This window comes from Ursus maritimus (genome assembly GCF_017311325.1).
Source record: "Ursus maritimus isolate PB19 chromosome X unlocalized genomic scaffold, ASM1731132v1 scaffold_X1, whole genome shotgun sequence".
Classification (NCBI taxonomy): domain Eukaryota; kingdom Metazoa; phylum Chordata; class Mammalia; order Carnivora; family Ursidae; genus Ursus; species Ursus maritimus.
Genome location: NW_024423319.1, coordinates 38823703 through 38838990, shown reverse-complemented (window position 1 = coordinate 38838990; position 15288 = coordinate 38823703). Strand labels below are relative to the sequence as shown.

The following is a 15288-nucleotide window of genomic DNA, read 5'->3' as shown; positions in this document are numbered from 1 at the left end:
AAGGAAAAAGATAAATATAAACTTAACACCTTAGGCCTCTTACGGCTGCTGTATTTCTCAGCTTTTTCCCCATGCATGATCTTACTTGATTCCTCAAACCCCTAATAGCCAGGAGACAGGCCCTGGGGGAAAAAGTGGTGGCAGCCTCGCTCCTGGCAAAAACAGCGCCGCTAATTGGCAAAGCCAGGCTGGACCCCTGCCTCCCACTCTGGTCCTTGCTCTTCACCGCACCGCAGTGCGCATTTGCTTTAGCCGGCAGGCAAGATCCTCTGAAAGCAGCCCAGTCCCTTTTCTCTTTGTTGATACAAATCAGTGCAGATCTTTATTTCAAAAAAGAGATGGCAAATTGAAAAGGGAGAAGGTGGTTCTACAAACAAGTGGTTAATCATTGATAGCCTCCTCTAGAAACGCGTAATCTGGCCAAATACAGAATTATGTCTGTAACGGGTGAAAGTTTGGCGTGTATTTTTGCGCTGGCGCATAGAGCGCTTCCCCACGTTGGAACTCAAAACATCTCCTTGAAGAAGCTCTGTTGAAAGCTTCAAGTTACAATTAAGGAAGCATGGGTCTCTTTCTTCATGATGATTATAGAGCAAAGATCTGACCTGACCTAAAACAGAATCTGCTTACAATCGGAAGGGAGAAATAGACTGCCGGGTGTATTGAGAAAAAAAAAAAAGAAAGAAATCACTCCGCAATTTATTAGAATCACGCTCAGGAGAAGGCGAACGCTTCCCCAGTTAGGACAGTCAGCTTGTACTATTCAGGAATACATTATCAAAACTGCCAAGCCCTGCCTTTCCCCTTTTCTTCTATCTTGCTGATTCACAATATATCACTTCAATGGTGTTGACACCCCACTGGCTGGTAGAGATTCGAGTGTTCGCTTCTTGGGAAACTTCATTATCTGGGACACAGTCGCAATCCCTGAATGTATTTGGGAAAAGCGACTGACAGTAACGCAACGCTCTCCCAGGCCAGGCTACTCTTCTCACTGGGAAAGTTCTGTGCATTTCTCTCGATACGTGTTCTTCATAGGACCCTAATCATCATAAAAGTTAAAATGTTTTTGAAAGTAGAGGTAGTTTTGGTGGGGGTGGACTTATTCTCCCACAGCTGGCACATTAATGTTAATTATGGGCATTAGCTGGGAGCAGCCTTTATAGATTTATATTATTTTGGCAATGTTTTATTTAACGTCTATGAAAAAAATGGTACCCAATTTGTCAACACCCAGCCAGTGATTATGCTCATTATCAGAACAACCTTGTGTCCCCGCTCATGCCAGATCAATGGATGCACTATTGTATTTCCGACATACAGGGTTGACTGTTCCCGGCCACATACCCTGGCATGGCTGGGTATCTGTGCCCTCCTTTGCCTGGCCCCGAGGTGGCTCTCACAGCATCCCCCTCTTGTTGTCATTGTCTCTTGACTGCTGCTCAACGCCTGAATTCACCTGCACGGCCTTACAATAAAACTAAGACTGAGATCAGCCAATGGGGGCGGCGCCGGCCTACCTTCCAAGGAGTGGATCCTGGAACACGAAAAAAGTAAGCTCATTTAATCCATAAACAGTTCCAGTAAAATACCAGATGGGCTACAAGGTCAGAACCAACGCCTTTTGAATGGAGGTTGGTTTACATATTATCAGCTCATTGAAGTGCCCCATAATATGCTCTTGCCTTGCTGTCACCGAAACCAGCTTCGTGAAGCTGGGCTGCTGGCTTAATGCTGTAAGAGGAGATTTTTATGTGTGTTTGATGAAGCCTAAACAGCCACCATCAGGTCTAAGTATTTACGTTTCACGGCAGGCGAAGTTCTGATGACTCCTCTGGGAGACAAGGGAGAAGCCAAATCAAAACACTTGCACCTGTAGCTTTACCCATCATTGGTTAAGATTGTGCAGTTGAAACATCGTCCCTCCGACTTATGATTTACGCCATTTGATGGCTTTTCTCTTCTTTCGTAAGCCACATGTTTGAGACTGACAAAGGTGGCTTTTAAAAAACTACCTTGATAATAGCTACTAGTAATGGGTAAGAGAGGTTTGTTAAAATGTATTCTGAAAATCCAAGCCTCAAGGAAAATCCTTACTTAGCCGTGATATTTCAAGCAGGGTGTTTCAGAATTAAAGGGGAAAAAAAGAAGTAATATAATAAAGCAGTTCCAACTTTTGAAACCCCTTTGAAAAACAAGCCATTTTGCCGATCAACCTTTTCTCTTCCCCCACAATCACCTCTACCGTGTGTTGGAACTGAATATACAGACAAGTACCGCAACAACCCCCCTCAAATCTAAACATCATTTCCAAAAGCAGAAAGGATTCCTTTCTACATAAAAATGGGTCTCAAGGCCGGCAGCTCTTGAGAGAAGAGTCTTAGGCCATTGCTTAAACAACCTTTATTACCTGCCTCTGACATTCCCGGTTACAGAGGAGGGCAACGCCTGAGCCTCGTGTTCATACATGAAGCAGACAGCTGCCATAACAACTGAATGGAATCCACACCAGGGTGGCATTTGAGGTACTGAGGTGATACACCCAGCGACAGTCACCCACACCATAAGACGGTGGAAGCTGCTAAAATCGGGCAAGTTACCTTTGGGATGACAACTGGATGCCAGAAAGCCATACAGCTGGGGTCATAGGTCTTCCCTGCCCTTGCTTCCTCCCTTCAGTCCCCATTCAGTCCATTCCAGCCCACAGACTGGTCTCATGCCCTGCCAGCTCCCTGCTGCAAGAGGGAGTGGGAGGAGGAAGATGTCTAAGGTCTCTTCATCTTCTTTGTCTCGTCCCTAAGGCAACAGGAAGCTGGAGCTGCTGCAGCCTGGCAGTGATGGCAAGCCCGCTGGCTCTGCACAGTGAGCCGCCCCTGGCAGCCTCCCCGGAGCAGCTGCCCGCTAGACGGCCCCGAGGTCTGCAAGACTTCATTGCTTCACTTCAATGCCAAGCGTTGGACGTGTTGATTCAGTTCCCAGAGGGCTGGAGCGTGCTGTCAGGGCTGTCTGAAGACAAGAGAGCAGAGGCAGTTTAGTGCAGTTGGGGGTGCGGAGTGGGGGTGGGAGGCATAAAAAGCGGGGAGAGGAGGAGTGGAGGAGGAGGAGAGGGAGGAGAAACCGGTCTGGGCTGGGTAGGGTGGCGCTTCTTTCCAGGGCCTGCCAGACAAGGGCTGCGGGCCTCTCCTGGTCTGGGCCTCAGGTGGGGCGGCGCCTGGAAGCGCAGGAAAGGAGCAGGCGGGCGCCGCGCCCAGGGACGCGGGAGCCGAGCAGGGCGCGCGCAAGGGGCAAGCGGGGCGGCGAGCCTAGACCCCCTCGGCGCCCTGGGCCGGGGCGGGCGGCGCCCCCGGGGCGAGCTGGCGGCGGCCCTCGGCCGGCAAGCCGGCGGCAGTCTCGGCGGCGGCGGCGGCCCACTCGTGCGCCGCGCAGGCCTGGGCCGGCTCGTCCTTGGCCTCGACGAGCTTGCGGGAGCGGGTGTAGGCCAGGATGAGGCCTCCGGCCAGGCAGGCGTAGAAGATCATGATGAGCAGGATGTAGAGATAGGCGTCGTCGCCCTTGGCGCTGGTCGCCTCGCGGCCCACGAACGGGTCGGGCACGACCCCCATGCCCATGCTCGGGCCGGGACCAGCGGCCAGGCCGCTGGCGTTGCCCCGGTGGTGCAGCTCGAGCAGCAGGCGGCTGAGGAGGGTGCGCAGCCGCTGGCTCTCGCTGCAGTTCATGGCTGTCGGGGAGTGGCACGGCGGCTCCAGGACGCTGCTGACCTTTCCCCCGGGGCGAGGGGAAGCGGGTGACAGGCGGCGGCGGCACCCGGCTCCCGGGCGGGCAGTGGCTGGGGGCGCGGGCCGCGCGGGCCTCCTTATCCCCTCACCCCCGCCCTCCTCCCCTTCCCCACCACGCCCCCTCCAGCCCGAGGCCGCCTCTTCCCAGGCTCCGGCTGTCTCGGCGCTCTGGGGAAAGGGGACAGCTGGTGGGGGGAGGAGAAGGGGACCAGGGAGGGGGCGAGGCCCGCGGAGGGGTGGAGGGGCGGGGGCGCGGAATGCGCAAGGCCCCAGGCAGCGGAGGCTGGCAGGGCAGCTCGCTGGGGCCAAGTCTGGACCCTGGGCTGCGGAAGAGAATTCCTTCCAAGTTCTGGCCACCTGCCCTGCAGGCCCGGCTTTGGCCCAGAGACAGCATCTGGCCCCCCAAGGCAAGCTCTGCACCGGGGTGCTGTGGTTCGGTCAGCGCAGCCTGAGCGTCACGGGGCAGCCGTGGCGGCTCATCCATGTCCGATGGCAACGGCTCCCGTGGACGAGAACCGTGGCCTAGCTCTCCAGCCCTATTTCCTTCCCCCTGCGCCGCCGGGGAGAGCATCTCATTCAGAAGATGCTCCGGACAAACTGGGCCGCTGAAGCGGAGTACAACTCCCTGGTCTCCCAGAAGGGCTGCTGACAATACACCGGCCTCCTTGGAAGTACCCCTGCCCTGACTTGCTATCACATTTTGAGAGGCCTACACGTCTTAGCAGGGGACTATACCACCCATGATGTGACCCCGTTTCCTGCAGGCAAGCAGTCTCCCCAGAAACGAAACCAAGCTCTTCCATTAAAAGGAACAAGGACATGAAAAAGGCCCTTGGATGACAGTCTCTAGATGTCTCAGGATCTGAAAAGTGCGGCTTCTAGGGGATATGCGCACCTGCCGCCTCCACATCCCATAGGCCTCGGGCTCCCAGCCTGGAGCCCCTCCAGGGCTTCATAACAGGTCTAGGCCCTGCCGGCTTGTTGTGGGGCAGCCATTTTTTCCCCAGCGGGTATCTTCTTTTAGGGGAAAACAGGGCACGGAGACAAAGATCAGACCGCAGTATGTTAAACTACAAACAGCCTGGGCCTCACAAAGGAAACGCGCTCAGAGGATTAATTTGTAGACAGTGAGTAGAAAAAAACTGGAGGTCGTGCTGATCAGGTCTGGTTGCAGAGTGAGAATAGAAGGAATGAAAAAAAGGATATGCCTTTATGCATGCCTTGAGAATCAAGCTGCCTGTTCGAGACCTTTCAGTCTAGACACCGTTCAGTCTACAGGTGCCATGGGTTAAAAAAGGAGGGTTTTCGGGTGCCTCTGCCCCCAGCTGTCCTTCAGGGAATGCAGCCGTTGGCGTGTTGGGGTGAGGTTGGCACCCCAGGGCACTATACCCAGGGTCTCAAACAGAGCCTTGCTTAACAGCTTCTACACAGGTCACAGTGGCATTCCACGTGGCCCTGACCACGGACTCCCTCCCAACCAGCTTACCTCAACGTCCTCACCTCAGAGGAGCTCAGGAAAGAATTGTTAAAGTGACTTGGCATGAATAATGCCAGAGGACCCCGCTAGAAAATTCTCAAAATGGTATCAACCTAGGGGCAGGACTGAAAAGCTAAAAGACTCCTCTTATCTGTTACATCATGCCCAGAAATCTCTGAGGTTTGGGGGTATGGGGGTGAGGAAGAAACCCCTCTGCTGTTGCATGAAAGTCATCATTTAAATTGTACTTTGAACAGCCTTAGAAACTAATAGGATTATTCCCATTTTCAGAAGAGGAAACAAGTTCAAGTAGTTAATAGCGGGATTAGAATGATAAGGTTTAACCTTGTTCTTCTCAGTCCTAACACATTACTCTTGTCACATGGATGATATCCACGAGCTGCCTCCGTTTCTCCACCTCTCCCTTCCCTGGAACCTTCTAGAATCCAGCACATTTTGCCAAACCGCTCTCTGTAAGTTCAGCAACGACCTCCCGACCAAATTCAAGGGTCTCTGCTCAGTTTGCATCTCTGACCCCGAGGATGAATTTGATACCATCAACCACCCACTCCTTCCTGTAACTGTCCTACCCTTGGCTCTCATGGCATTGCATTCTCAAGTTTCTCTTCTTATCTCTCTGACCCATCATTCTCTGTCTCCTTTGCTGGCTCCTCTTCTTTCCTCCTCCCGTTAACTGTTGGAATCCCTGAAGACTCAGTCCTCAGCTTTTCTCTCTTAACATCCATTTCCTTGGAAAGTGTCTCCTTACATGGTTTCACAGACCACCTGGCATATATTTCGCCAAATTTGAATCTCTAGCTCTGATTCTTTCTTAGATCCACCCGCTCCTTCCTTTCTGGTTTTGCTGCCACAAGCTTAATCCAAGCTCTCACTACCTCAGGTCAAATATGCAAACTGCAGAGTCTCCTGGCAGATCTCCCTGCCTATAACCCCATCCATCCGGCTCTGGGTAGAATACAGGTCTTCCTCGACTTACAATGGGGTGATGTCCCAATAAACCCATCGTAAATTGAAAATACCTTGAATCGAAAATGCAGTTAATACACCTAACCTGTAACCTAGCTTAGCCACGCCTATTTTAGACGTGCTCAAAACTCTTTCATTAACCTCCAGTTGGGTGAAATCATCTAACACAAAGCCTATTTGATAATGAAGTGTCGAATGGATCATGTAACTTACTGAATACTGTACTGAAAACAGAATGGCTAGGAGTGTATTGGTTATTTATGAGAGCGAATCAGAGCACATATAGCCAGCCCGGGGAAAGATCCAGATTCAAAACAATTTGAAGTACAGTTTCTAAGAATGTGTATCGCTTTTGCAGTATCACAACGTCAAAGAATTGTTAGTCAAGCCATCCTATGTTGGAGACCGTCCGCAATTCTCTTGCAACACCACTTAGGCCAAATCACCCCCGTGTTCAGAAACCCAGAGTCACTCCCTGTTGCTTCTTTAATGAAGTCCATTCTTCTTGGGTGGGCCTGAGGTCCTCACCATCAATGGACACCCTCTCCTGCCCTTGAATTTGAAAAACAGCTTTTTCCTGGAGTTCTTCTCCAATATACTGTGCCTTTCACCTTCCTCAAAATCCGCTGACTCGAGGAAGCCTTGCTTGAGACCCTGTTTGTGCTCTGAGTCTTTACAGAGCAACCCTCCTGGTGGTGCCTTAACTCTAACTCCAGCATTCAATACAGAAAACGGGGAAAATGGAGAATTACCAAGAAAAAAATTACCAGTAGCATGCACACCCGCTTCATGCAGGTGCACGCACACATACCCCTCCAACATCATTGCTTTGTAACCTATCTTTTCACCTAACATCTTGTGAATTTCTCCTATGTCAATTACATTTTAATAACACTTTATGGGGCACCTGGGTGGCTCAGTGGGTTAAGCATCTGCCTTCGGCTCAGGTCATGATCCCAGGGTCCGGGATGGAGCACCACGATAGGTTCTCTGCTCACTGGGGACCCTGCTTCTCCCTCTGCCTCTGCAGCTCCCCCTGCTTCTGTTCTCTCTCTTTTCTGTCAAATAAATAAATAAATAAATAAATAAAATCTTAAAATAAAAGCATTTTATTGTCTGCACAGTATTTTAGACTGTAGTTTACCATTATATATTTAAGTTAGCTCTTGTTGTAAGATTATTGGTTATTTGCAGGGTTTTGCTATTCAAATAATGCTTTGATGAATACATACAAAGCTAATTCTAATTCCATTAAATGAAATAATTGCTAGAGAGAGAGAGTACATTACTAATTTACAGAAGACTGGCGTGGGGGGTGGGAGATGTGGAGAAGGGGGTGGAATCAGGAATGGAGACTAGTCATAAAATTTAAAAAGGCCCAACCCTCAGCAAAAAACAACAGGTGTGTGTGGGGGGATTCTGGCTTTCTTTTCATTCAAGGGGCTTCTGGGCATCCCTTCAAATCCCAGTCCCAGGCCAGCCCTGAATGGCTGAGATGCCAACCCCATTTCCCCACCACACTTAATGAAACTGCAAATCCATCAGATAAGGATTGGGTCTCATTCCTCCCCACCCTTCCACCCCTCCTCCTAAACCTGCCCCCATACCTGTCAAATAATCATCTGTTTATCCATCGATGTCTAGAACTCACATATTTCCTGGATGGTAATCAAGTGTGTCAACAAAGGGAAGTAATTTATAATCATGTATTTAGACTTTCAAAAAGTCTTGGAAAAGTTTCTGTTCCATGCCAAGTTTGTTTTAAAAGTACAATTGAGGCGCCATGGGCTAGGAAGTGCTTTCGCCATTCCTTGAGACTGTGTTTCCTGCCAATAGCAAGGCTCCATGGAAGTTGGTTGAATTGAACCGGAGTTGAATTTGGCTCATGGCCAAGGGACAGGCACAGATGGTAAGCACTGTTGGAGTCCAGAAGGCTGGCAGACCCACAATGGGCTCTGACGAAGGGGAAGAAAGAAGGCTTCATGAAGCACGAAGTACAGACCAAGAAAGAATCATTCATTCGTTCATTCATTGGACAAATATTTACCGCATGTTCCCCTGGGCTGGGTGCTGTACTGAGTCCTTCACATATGCGCATGAATGAGTCACACAGATGAACCGTCTGTGGGTTGGTGACTCTCACAGCCACCTTGGGAGCTGTAAAAAAGCAGGGAGCGGAAGGATCTGGAGTGAAATGCGTAGTGGGTGCTAAGTCTCGCTGGAGTTCTGTTTTGAAGAGAAGGTGGACCCTGCACCCATGCTTTAAGCACTAGGGCCCAAAGCTTTGCTTGAAGAAGAAAGGTCGCTGCCGATCGTCTGAACTCCCTGTGCGGCAACCCACCCTACCCACTCCCCCACGGCAGGTCCATTCTCAAAAGCGGGAGGAGAAAGATGAGAAATGTCCTGGGTCCAACCGGGGCTTCTGAGTTGTTCCGTAAGAATGTGTACAGTGTTTGGGGTGATGGGGGAGCTGGGGTTTGATAAAAGTCACAATATTTGTGTGTTGCAATAGGCCTGAGGGGCTTCAAGTGCCTACTTTGGAGACTTTGGGGCGTCTTGGTGGGCTGCTGCTGAGGTCGCCCTCTATCCAAACCACAAACCAGAGCATCAGATGTGGCTCTCTGATCCTCATGGATTGAATGCTGAGCATGTGCTGGGCAGATTCCATACATTATATTCATTAACCGTACAGCAGCCCTCCCCCTCCAAGGCGGGAAGGGGTGACGTCACAAATATTCAACAGCAATAGGTCTTGACCACTGACCACTCAGAACAGACTACTGATCAGAGCAGACGCGGGCTGTGGACCACCGGTTTAGCCTCACAGGGACACAACATCACGGAACAAAGAAGTAAGAGAAGGGGACAGACTAAACTGAAGGAGGAGGATCTCATCGCCTCACGCCCTGGGTCATTCAGCACCTCCCTCCTCCCCATGGGCCCTGGGTCATTCAGCACCTCCCTCCTCCCCATGGGCGCTCCCGTCTGTTCTTTCTGCTCATTGCAGGTACACGCAAAGCTCCCTTGCCTGCCAACCCCTCTAAAGCAATGATAGCTATTGCAGCTGCCCCCTTCCTCCCAGCAATTTTCCAGGGATGTCACTCGTTGGCTTCAAATTCTTGAGTGGGCCCCCAGTGGATCGCCAAGTTATCACCTTAGTGCAGCCTTCGAGGTTCTCTACTCTGGCTGGAAAATGCCTTCCAATCATACTTGTAGCAGTAACTACCCACGTGTCTTCAATACCAGGCGCTTTCCCTTTTGTAATTATTATTTTTTTATTGCCGTACGATTGCCTTACAACATTATGTCAGCTTCAGGTCTACAACGTGTGGGTTTGCTACATTTATATGTGGCACTATGGTTACCACTGTGGCGCGAACTAACACCTTGACCACGTCACATGCTCATCACTTTTTTGTGGTGAGAACAATTAAGACATTTTCCCACCAAATGAAATTTCACTCTCCTTAGCATCCCCACGGGGTAGGGTAACAGTGATATGTAGGCTTGCCAAATGGTCCCCGCAGTCCTTTTGAGGGCAAGTGCTGTGTTCTCCCTCCTTGTCTCCCTCGCCTTGTGTGGCACAGTGCCTGGCATATCGTAGGTGCTCAGGAAATATTTACCGAGGTTCGAGGTCTGCCTTCCTCCCATGAAGCCTTTTTACGCTTGAAAAAAAAAATTCACTCCATGCAGGATGCCAAACTTGGTGGTTACATTTTTGTTCCAACAAAGAAAAAAGTCACTGTGCCAAATTTCAAACGCACAGCAAAGCTGGAAGAATTTTATAGTGGAAACCTTGTCACTTCCTAGCTAGATTCCACCACTGATGTCTTCGCACACGGGCTTTATCCATCCGTCACCTAGCCATCTCTCCATCTGTCTGTCTATCCATTGTCTGTTTTTCTTTTCGAAGTTGCAGACATCAGCGCCCTTCACTGCTAAGCCCTTTCCACATGCCTAGCCTTAACTTGAATGCAGTATTTGCTTATGATTGTTTTCCTTTCGAGGTAAAATACACAGATGTTCCCTTCCCTTCACCCCCAGAGGCAGCCACTCTTCTGAGTTTTTTCCCCCGTCGCTGGTTAGTTGCCTGTTACAGAACTTCATATAAATGGAAACATAGAGTATGAATTCTTTTGTATAAGACTTCTTAGAGTTAGGCCTGATGTTTTTGAGAATCATCCGCGTCATTGCATACATCAGTAGTTTGCTCCTTTTCGTTGCTGAGTACTCCATTGTATGTAATCATAGTACAGTTTGAATATCCATTATCCATCCTCCTACTGATGGACCCTTGAGATGTTTCCAGTTTCTGGCCATTAAAAGCAGAGCTGTGGGGCGCCTGGCTGGCTCAGTCAGTAAAGCATGTGACTCTTGATCTTGGGGTTGTGGGTTCGAGCACCCATGCTGGGTGTAGAGATTGCTTAGGAATGAAATCTTAAAAAAACGTACAGCTGCTATGAATGTTTTCATACAAATCCTTTCGTGGACATATGTTTTCCTTTTTCTTGGGTAAATACCTAGGGGTGGGAATGCTGGGTCACAGGGAAGATAGTTTTAGAAGACACAGCCAGACCGTTTCCCAAACTGGTTGTATCTTTTTATACTCCCACCAACCATGTACGAGGATTCCAATGGTTTGCGGTTACTTCTAGCTTGTCTTGTACCCGTGAAATGCATTTACCCTCATACTTCAGAAAGGGCCCGGCCTGTTTGTGGTTTATCACTTAAAGCCTTCCCCCTGTTTTGCTGAGTAGTAAATGTACATCCCAACTGTAGATAACCTTGCCAAAATGTGAGAGTCATTCGTGCGTGAGGACAGCTTTCACTGAAAGCTTATGTGTGCCAAGCACTGGGATAAGGACTTTATATGCACTATCTCACTCAGTCCTTACAAGAACCCTGTGAAGTACGTACAGTACCATTCCCATTAGACAGACGAGGAAACTGAGGCCCAGAGAGGTTACGTAACTTGCCCAAAGCCACACAGCATGCAGGTGGCCAGCCTGAAATTCGAACCAGTGTTGGTAATCTTCATTACTGCCATGCTCTAACGCAGCTGTATAAGGTCCTTTGTACAGAGGTTAAGGGGGGAAAACCTTCTGTGTTGGAAGACTCATCCCACCCCCTTATTTTGCAGCTGAGGACAGGGAGGTCCAGGAAAAGAGGACATGCCTGAAGTCCCCCATCGGTTCATAGCAGAGCCATCGGAATCCATCGCAGAGGCCTTTCCACTCCACTGCACAGCCCCCTTCAATGCTTTGCCCAAGTCAGATTTTATTTCTAGCTTTTTAATGGAGACAAGAGTCTGCAAACCACTCTGAGGTCTTTCAAAGCAGTGCATGAATCTGAAAGGGTGGCGGAAGAGCAACCCTGCTTTGGGGGCCAAAACAGAAGGTCATAAAGTCAGTTGTCAAATTCGTGTCAATACATACCTCGACATTATCTCAAAAATGTTTCTCCCACCCACTCAGTTTTCTCTGGAAAGGGAAAGAAAACAATGTGGATACTTGGGGTATTCTGTGGGAAAGGAAGAGTCCCGAGGGCACTTTTCTCTTGGACTCCCACAGCGCCATCTGGTGGAAGCCTGGGGTTTTCGTTTCGCTTCGTTCAGAATGTTTCTCAACCGGAGTGTTTGATGCCGGTTTCTGGGCCAGGCGTCGCGTTAGGAGGTTAGGCACGGGGGATCCAGAGGAGACCCTCCTTCGACGATAGAGCTCACTTTCCAGGGGTCAAGGGCTACCTAGCCCATTGCAACGCGGTGTGGTAAAGACCCTATAAAAGGCAAAGAATAGAACATGGTAGTTGAGAGCAGCCGCTCCAACCTCAGGCAAATCGGAATTTTAATTCTGGCTTGGCCACCTACTGGCTGTGTTACAAGGAGCCATCACTCAACCTCTCTGTGCTCATTGCCTCTTCTGTAAAATGGAAATACTAATGAAAGTGCCCCCGGCAAACGTCCCTAAGGATGTGACACTTGGGATGTTTTGAGTAGGAAATAGCCTCTCGGACCCTTTCTCCGTGTGCAAAGCAATGCCGGCAACATACACGGGTAAGCGAAACAACAGGGTTCACCTCCCCTTGCCCCTGCATCAAGACGGATGGCAGAACAACCTTTGCCTCGGGGCTAGGGGTGTGTGTGCCAGGGATTTCAGGGAGGGCCCTTCAGCTGGAAGATGATCTGGGAACATTTAGGAATCCCTGGAATCGGGACCCAGACCAAACGAGAAATTCGTTCCCACAGTGAGTAGGCACAGCGTGACATAAAATTAGATGCTAAGAGAAAAATCAAGACCAGTTGTGTCAACTACCATGTGTTTGTTTTAATTTTGGGCTTTGTTTTGGGGTAATAATGCTTCAGTGGCTCTTTATTCATCCAGCATTATGCTAAACAGGCAAGACGGGGCTTGTTAATTTCCCACTGCCTCCAAACACCAACAGGCGCGGTCCGCAGCTGATTTTCAAATTGTGCCTGTCACACACCGTGACCATATAGGGCTATTTGTGTTGTTCTTCCCTGCAAACTTTTAACCCTTCCGTGTTATCCCAATTTTACTTATCCTCCAAGGTCTAGACTCTCTCGTTCATTTATCCATTCATGAAATATTTTCTTTTTTTTTTTAAATTGAGACAGAATTGACATATTAGTTTCAGGTATACAACGTACTGATTCAATATCTGTATATATTGTGGAATGATCACAGTAGGTCTAGTGAACATACATCACCATATGCAGTTATAAATTTTTTTTCTCATGATGAGAACTTTTGAGATCTACACCCTTAGATTCATTGAATCTATGAGCTTTTTTCTTTTTTTTAAGATTCTACATATAGGTGAGATCATACAGTATTTGTCTTTCTCTCTCTGGACATTTCCCTTAGTACAATGCCCTCAAGATTCATCCATATTTTCACAGATGGGAACATTTCCTTCTTTTTATAGCCGAATAATATTCCTCTGTGTGTGTGTGTGTGTGTGTGTGTGTGTGTGTGTGTGTACTTCCTGTATCTTGCTTATTCATTTATCCATTGATGGACACTGAGGTTGTTTCTATATCTTGGCTATCATAAATAACGCCACAATGAACACGGGGGTGCAGATTTCTTTTTGAGTTAGTGTCCTATTTTCTTCAGATAAATATCCAAAATTGGAATGGCTGGACTGTATGGTAGCTCTATTTTCTTTTTTTTACCTTTTTGTGGCTGTACCCATTTACAGCAGCGTATAAGAGTTCCTTTTTCTCCACATCCTCTCCAACACTTGTTATTTCTTGTCTTTTTGATGCTAGCCATTCGGACAGGTGTGAGGTGATATCTCGCGGATCTGACTTGCTTGAAATACTTTTTTTCTGAGAACACACTATGTGCCAGGCACAGTGGCAGACCCTGGGGATAGAGCAGTGAATGAGACAGACACTGTCTATCTTCACAGACCCGACAGTCTGCCTGAGACTACAAGCGCGAACACAGCATTGTTGCCACGTGTTCCCAATGCTTTCCAAGACGAGGGCTGTATCTAGAAGAATATTTCCAATAGTTTTCACCACGTAGTGCACATAGATAACATCTATGATGCCCTGAGATTAATGAGTAAGAAAGCAACATGCCAGGGAGCCCTGGCCACCTCAAGGGCAGAGGGCATCACTATCTCAGCACACCTGGAATCTCTGGGCAATCTCTGGTCAAGAACCTCAAGCCAGGACATCGCTGTCGCTCTTACCCCACTTCATCCTTGCAGGCTGCTGGGCACAGAAGGGATCCTGCTACAGATGAATGCACACTCTTAATTATTAGTCACTCACGCCTCTTCAGCTTTAGGCTCAGACTGGAGGCTCTGAGGAAGCCTTCTCAGACAACTGAAGCCCAAAAGGATCTCTGCCTTTTCCAAATTCCTACATACTTAAAGTCTCCACCTCATCGTTCAGCTTCTAATACACCCCCATAGTCTGCTACTGAGTGCTGACAGCTCAGGACCTTCTTTTGTCTCCCCTATAGCACCTGACTGACCCCTATAGCACCTAAACAGAGAGCTCAGGAGTACCTCTTAGATTTTTTTTTAAAGATTTTTACTTATTTATTTGAGAGAGAGAGAGAGAGAAAACACGAGCGGAGTGAGAGGCAGAGGGAGAAGCAGACTCTCCGCGGAGCGGGGAGCCCAGTGTGAGACTCGATCCTGGGACCCCGGGATCATGACCTGAGCCGAAGGCAGATGCTTAACTGATTGAGCCACCCAGGTGCCCCTCAGGAGTATTTCTTAAGTGTCATGTTTCAAGACAAGAGAAATTTCATTGGTACTTAAGAGGCCCTTAAAACAGAAATGGCTTTACTCTCTAAGGAGAGTCCAGCGCCCAAACCACCTTTAAAAACTTTACAAAGAGAAAATCACAAAGTTGTAAGAGGATAAAGTCCTACAGCTTTCCTCCTGGAGGCAGGATGCTGAGTCCCCACAGCTCCAGGCCAGTTTGGAGTTTCTCTTCTCTGAGCAAAACCAAAGGCCAACCAAGATATCCCACAACCCTGGGAGATAGGGTCGAGAGAGCTTTTGTTTATATCATAAGCACAAGGGAAGAATTCACAAGCAAAGAGAGCCCAAGGGACCTCTCGCAGACAAAGCAAAGGCTCCTGCAATGAAACAGAAGACCCCATGTCCTTTCCTTCACTTGGACCCCCTGAGGGAGGTTAAGGCTCTCACCGTCAGGAATCCTGATGGCTAATGAAGTGCAGATCGGGATTAGAAATGATGTGACCCCGAGGAAGGCTGGGATCAAACTGGACAGAGTTTTAGCTCCCTCAAGTCATTCAGGCTTCCAGCAGTCACTGTCTGGGCAGGAAGACTTCCCTGGACTTCCCTCTCTGGCCCTGTCCCTCACCCACTCTTGGGGGGGTCTACGTTACTACTCGTTACTACTCTCCCATGCGGTTCACCATCCCAAATTGAATGTGGGCGTTGGAGTGCCCTATCCTAAGGAAGTGGAAGTTACAGCTAAGGTAGGGAGGGCTGTTGGCCATGAAGAAGAAAGTATATTTGGACATGTCCGTAATAGAT

General features: G+C 48.9%; 1 protein-coding gene across 1 annotated transcript; it reads right to left on the bottom strand.

Annotated features, from left to right (window-relative positions):
* Positions 1-3302: 3302 nt before the first annotated feature.
* Positions 3303-3716, bottom strand: KCNE5 (potassium voltage-gated channel subfamily E regulatory subunit 5). Its single transcript, XM_040644293.1, has one exon. It carries the CDS (start codon positions 3714-3716, stop codon positions 3303-3305), a length of 414 nt encoding a protein of 137 aa, XP_040500227.1.
* Positions 3717-15288: the final 11572 nt, after the last annotated feature.